Source organism: Solanum tuberosum, unplaced genomic scaffold (genome assembly GCF_000226075.1).
Source record: "Solanum tuberosum cultivar DM 1-3 516 R44 unplaced genomic scaffold, SolTub_3.0 scf00034, whole genome shotgun sequence".
In the NCBI taxonomy this organism is placed as follows: Eukaryota; Viridiplantae; Streptophyta; class Magnoliopsida; order Solanales; family Solanaceae; genus Solanum; species Solanum tuberosum.
The window spans coordinates 1187506-1191100 of NW_006238962.1; the positions used below are offsets into that span (position 1 = coordinate 1187506).

A 3595-nucleotide genomic window follows, 5' to 3' on the forward strand; every position below is an offset into this window, starting at 1 on the left:
CGCCCCCCCCCCCCCCCCCACTAAGTTGACTCAACAAGTCTTCTAATGGTACTTCCAAGTTGTTTCCTTTTTCTTTCTTTCTTTTCCAAATACCTGTGATTATAAGTAGTAGTAACATTTTCATCCATTGCAGTAACCAGCTGCCGGGAAGCAATTTATTGATAAACCATGCTTTTACTAGGTACTGTTTGTTTCTGCTTATTGTTCTTGCTTCATCTAATTTTGTTTCAAAGTCAGTGTTGAAAATGTTAATTTAAAGTTTTAAGTGTCTGCTACTCAATCTAGGTGTGTTGTTAGAGTCATTCGAGAATGTTTAGTAATTATGGTTCGTGAAATTGAACGTTTAATGGTTAATATTGTTGCTTTATATATATGGGAGGATAGCGTGTTGTTTTGTAAGAGTGGGGTTTTTCTAATGATATAGGTTTGCTTTATATTTATTTCCCTTTTCCATACTCATTGTGCCTTATATTATGAAGATCCCACCTTATAGTTGTTAGAGCGGATTAGAGTCTCATATTGATTGGGGAATGAACTGATTTTTTGTTTATATGGACTTAGGCAGCTCTCCCCCTCATGAGCTAGTTTTTGTGGTTGAGTTAGGCTCGGATGTCATAACTTTACATGATATATCAGAGCCAGATCTATTTCCGATTGAGCATGGTCTAGTCGGGTCTGGGCGTGAAGGGGTGGGGGGGGGGGGTGTTAAAGTGGGTTAGAGTCCCATGTAGATTGGGAAATGGGCTGATGGTTTGTTTCTATGGATTTGGGAAATGTTCCCTTCATGAACTAGCTTTTGGGGTTGAGTTAGGCTCGGGTGTCATGTTCTTACAATATTCTGACTTAGTTTTCTAATTTTTATCTTTGTTTTGGCAGCTGCAAGTGTAATATTTGTTAATGCTGAGAGAAGAAGGCTAATTGAAGTTATTCCGGACAGCTTGAAGAAAGCATGGAAAGATTGGGAACTAGAAGTGCTGATTCTAGGAAGCCTTATCCTTCAGATTGTGCTTATTCTTTTTGGCAAACACAGGCAGCGTGTGGCGAAATTATGGATCAGAATGACTCTATGGACATCTTACTTACTAGCAGATTGGATTGCTATTGTTGCATTAGGTATCATCTCTCAGAATACGTTGGATAAATGCAAACAAACAAGTGTTGATGACAAGTTAAAGGATGAATTGATGTCGTTCTGGGCGCCATTTATGCTGCTGCATCTTGGCGGTCCTGATACTATCACGGCTTATTCATTGGAGGATAACGAGCTGTGGTTAAGGCATTTAGTCGGTCTGATAATCCAGAGTGGACTAACCTTCTATATCTTGCTTGTGTCCTTGCCAGGCTCTTCTTGGCTTCCATTTCTAAGCTTATTCATCTTCATATCTGGTCTTATCAAGTTCTCTGAGCGGACATGTGCTCTCCGTTCAGCAAAAATCGAGAATCTCAGGGACGCAATGCTGACATCCCCTGATCCTGGACCAAATTATGCTAAATTCATGGAGGAATATACTTTGAAGAAAGCTGAGGGCTTCTACGTGATGGCGGATGAGGTTAAAGAAATCTCACTTCCAATTGATCATTCTTACGATACTGGTAAAGATAAATTGCTGCTGATATCTGAAGCTTTCGATCAGTTCCAGACTTTTAAACGTCTATTTGTGGATCTCATCCTTAGCTTCCAGGACAGAGACAACAGTCGATTTTACTTCAAGCAACTTCCTCCAAAAGAAGCTTTTGATGTGATTGAGGCAGAGTTAGGATTTGCATACGATTCCTTTTATACCAAAGCACCCGCCATTTTTACTCCTCTAGGCTGCATTCTTCGTGTGGTTACTTTTTCTTGCATTTTTTTTAGCTTGATTTCATTTTCTTTATGTAAGGAAAGATCGAAATACCACATACTTGACTTGATTCTCACTTACCTGCTGCTGGTGGTGGCCTTTCTCCTGGAAATATATGCATTGATCGTTTTGCTGAACTCAGACTGGACAAAGAATTGGCTGAGCAAAGGGAAACAGGACGGAAAGTTTTACCAGTCGTTCCTCCTCAACAAGCTGTGTCTGCGAAGATCAAATAAAATGAGGTGGTCCAATTGCACACCCCAATACAATTTGTTGAGCTACTGTGTTGAGTTCAAGCCCCCCCGGTGCTACAGGTTCCAAAAACTCTTTCTAATCAATGAGCTCTTGGAAAAACACAAGTACAAGAAGGATGAACTAGTCACCCCGGAGTTAAAAGAGCTGATCTTTAACCATTTCCAAAAGTTTGCCGGAGAAAGTGATAACGAGCCTGATCATCCAGTCTTATGCACAAGTAGAGGCACTAAAGCACTTACCAAAAATGACTGTTCTTCCCTAGTTTGGTCTACCGAGGTAGAATTTGATCAAAGCTTCCTTATTTGGCACATTGCTACTGATCTATGCTATTACACTGATGATGGAAGTACTCCTCGTTCCATCAAATCCAAGCAAATTAGCAAGCAGTTATCAGATTATATGTTGTATCTTTTAGTAGTATGCCCCTTTATGCTGCCAATAGGACTTGGGATGATCAGATTTAGAGATACATGTGCTGAAGCCAAAGAGTTTTTTACAGAGAGGAAAGTCGGAAAAGACTTAGCTATAGCTAGTCGCAAGTTGCTAACAGTGAATACTGAAGTTAGACCTGCAAAAGTGAAAGGGGATAGGAGCAAGAGCGTGTTGTTTGACGCGTGCATACTTGCCAAATCATTGAAAGAAAAGGGTACTCAGAGAAAATGGGAAATCATCAGTGAAGTATGGGTGGAAATGCTTGCTTATGCTGCTACACATTGCAGAGGGAACCATCACGCTCAACAACTACGTAAAGGAGGAGAGCTTCTTACTCATGTCTGGCTTCTCATGGCACATCTTGGCATCACAGAGCAATTCCAGATAAACAGAGGTCATGCTAGGGCCAAGCTCATTGTCAAGTAATAAACTCGGATTCTCGTGCTGATCAAGACTTAGTAGGTAAATAAATGTGTGTTCTCTCTAATCGTTTTAAGTTTTTTATCATGATATTATAGTAGAGACAGGCTCAGAAAACAAAGTTAACTTTTAGCATGTACCTGTACTTGTTGTAACTAGTTTCTGGTAACGTACATCGCACGTTTGTTCTTTATTATTATGATTAATAAATTTTTTATCTATAATAGTTTTGAGTTATAAAATGGAAATATTGATGGAGTCAGGAGTGATTTTTTTTTTTTGAGAATTGGTAACATGTCAAGAGTGAAAATTGTTAACCACTAACTAATAATCTCGTTTACAGCTTATATGTTATATTCAAATTCAATTTCTATTATATGTATTTCTCTTTAAGATTGTTATTCCTTTTTCATATTTAGAAGGGATAAGGGTCTGAAAAATACCTCAACTTTGATTGAATTTGTTGTTGCGATACTAAACTTTCATGAGGACCTATTACCTCCCTAGACTATTTAATACCGTATTTTAAACATATATATTTGTCCACGTGGACATAAAAAATAATGCAAAATTATAAATAGTAATGTGTCCACGTGAGCACATATATACCTTTAAAATACACTATTAAATAGTTCAGGGGGTAAAAA

The 3595-nt window shown here is 38.5% G+C and overlaps 2 protein-coding genes across 4 annotated transcripts in view; both read left to right on the plus strand.

Moving 5' to 3' along the window:
* Window positions 1–167, plus strand: part of LOC102605823 (putative inactive disease susceptibility protein LOV1) — an 8571-nt gene extending 8404 nt beyond the window's left edge. The window contains exon 4 of the mRNA XM_015306594.1: window positions 134–167. The gene's annotated coding sequence lies outside the window, so the exon portion shown is untranslated. The remainder of the gene's footprint in view (window positions 1–133) is intronic.
* The window catches only part of LOC102605257 (uncharacterized), a 25873-nt gene extending 22701 nt beyond the window's left edge, over window positions 1–3172 (plus strand). For 2 of the 3 annotated variants that reach the window (XM_015306595.1, XM_006342473.2), the window contains one exon: window positions 877–3172. In XM_015306595.1, coding sequence (XP_015162081.1) covers window positions 877–2954 — 2078 coding nt within the window. In that variant the 3' untranslated portion in view covers window positions 2955–3172. Of the gene's footprint in view, window positions 1–81; window positions 182–876 lie in introns of those variants that run through there. The other variant, XM_006342472.2, reaches the window with a different exon arrangement.
* The last annotated feature ends 423 nt before the right edge of the window (window positions 3173–3595 follow it).